General features: G+C 64.5%; 1 protein-coding gene across 1 annotated transcript; it reads right to left on the reverse strand.

Moving 5' to 3' along the window:
- Window positions 1-16: 16 nt before the first annotated feature.
- On the reverse strand, window positions 17-595 carry EMIHUDRAFT_122967 (hypothetical protein; the record flags this gene model as incomplete). The annotated part of the gene is made up of 1 exon (XM_005784972.1): window positions 17-595. A coding segment is annotated over one exon (579 nt), but the record flags the coding sequence as incomplete, so codon positions are not given.
- Between the last annotated feature and the right edge of the window lie 1,205 nt (window positions 596-1,800).

A 1,800-nucleotide genomic window follows, 5' to 3' on the forward strand; every position in this document is an offset into this window, starting at 1 on the left:
CGTCGACTAGCGTCACCACGCCCGCGAGCGCGAAGCGGCTGGCGATGACCGGCGTCTGGAGCAGCGTGCGCACGATAGGAACCGGGTCGGCCATCCCCGTCGTCTCGATGATGACTGCGTCGAGGCCGTTGCCAGAGTCGACCGCGTCGATGATGGAGGTGAAGGCGCCGAGGATGTCCCCGCGGACCGAGCAGCACATGCAGCCGTTGTCCATCACCACCACCTGCTCGGCGGCCGCCAGCTTGTTTTGCGCGAGCAGCTCGTTGTCGATCGGCACCTCGCCAAACTCGTTCTCGATGACGGCAACCTTGAGCTCGCGCTGCGTCTGCAGCAGGTGGTTGAGGAGGGTGGTCTTGCCCGCGCCGAGGAAGCCGGTGAGAACGGTGATGGGAAGCTTGCCGTCTGCCCGCTTCGTCCCCGAGTCGCCGTCGGAGTGCGAGTGGCCGTGGCTGTGGCAGTGCTCCTCCTTCGGCGGCGCGGCGGCCTTTGACGCGCCCGGGATGTCTGCTAGGATGACCGCCTTGGCGTCGGCGGTCCCTAGCATCTCGGCAACTCCCGCCTGGGGCGGCAGCACGCCCTCCCGGGAAGGGCTCATCACGAGTGAGACGCGTGCGCCGCCCGCGCCAGCGGCGCGCAGTGCAACCTGCGCGAGCCTCGTCAGGTCGCGTATCGTCGCCTCCGCGGGAACAGACACGGCGAGTGGAAGCGGTGGTAGCCAGCCTGTGAGGCCTGGCACCTTCAATACGTCGATCGAGACCTTCATCGGCGGCCGACACCGAAGCGGCGACTTCTTTTGTACCGTTGATGGGTTATCGGTTTTCTTTTGTCCACGGGTGTCATAAAAACGGTATGGCGGTGGAGTGCTCTCTACTGCCGCTCGGCCGCATCTCGGATTAGCCTCGGCCGCATCTCGGATTAGCCTCAACCGGTCGCTAACTGGCATGCTTGCTTGCAGATCTGTCTGCGGCGTGGCTCTCTGCGTCTCTGGCTGGCCTCGCAACGCTGGTGATCGAGATATGGGGAGATATGGGGAGATATGAGGAGATGTGGGGAGATGTCCCGCATCTGGGCTGTTCGTTCTTCTCCCCCCCACGCACGCCAAGAAATTGTTGGTTAATAAAAATCTCTCTCCGCACGCCCCCACCCACACTTCGAGATGTACCTGTGTTAGTGCCAGTGCGCGCCAGTCCCGTGCCCAGTCGTGCGTGCGTGCGTGAGAGGGAGTTGTAGCAAAATTCTCCCCCACCACCCAGACCAACCCCACCCCCCCCACAAGGCGCGCGTACATCCACTGGTAGCTCGTTCGTGACGCAAGGAAGGAGCAACTTGGATATAGGTCTCGGGTTTGACGCATGGGATCACTCCCGCGAACGAAGCCCGTGAACTAGCCGGGGCCCCCCCGGCCAATCGGAGAAGGGACAACTCCGTCACTGACGGTTGGCCGTCAGAAAGGAGCGGTGGAAAGCCGGACCGCCGAAATTCGGACAATGTCTGGTCCCAAAACGCGCCACATGAAGCCCACCGCCGCCGCGTCGGTCGGCGCGCGCCGACGCCGACCATCACCACCGACCAACGGCTCGCACGGCCGTGCGGTGAGCAAAAATTTGGGTCGCTGCGCGCCTGTCGGATGCTCTGCGACGTCTGGACGCTCGCCAGAAACGCCAGGAAGCTTGCCTTCCACCCCTGGGCCCGAGGGCGAACGGCAGTGGTCGGCAGCCTCTGCGACGCTCCGATCGGCTCCTCGACCTCATCGCCTGCGACGAGCCAGCATGGCTCGTCGCTCGACGGCAGCCTGCCCAG

The sequence above is a fragment of the Emiliania huxleyi genome, assembly GCF_000372725.1.
Source record: "Emiliania huxleyi CCMP1516 chromosome Unknown EMIHUscaffold_1657, whole genome shotgun sequence".
Classification (NCBI taxonomy): domain Eukaryota; phylum Haptophyta; order Isochrysidales; family Noelaerhabdaceae; genus Emiliania; species Emiliania huxleyi.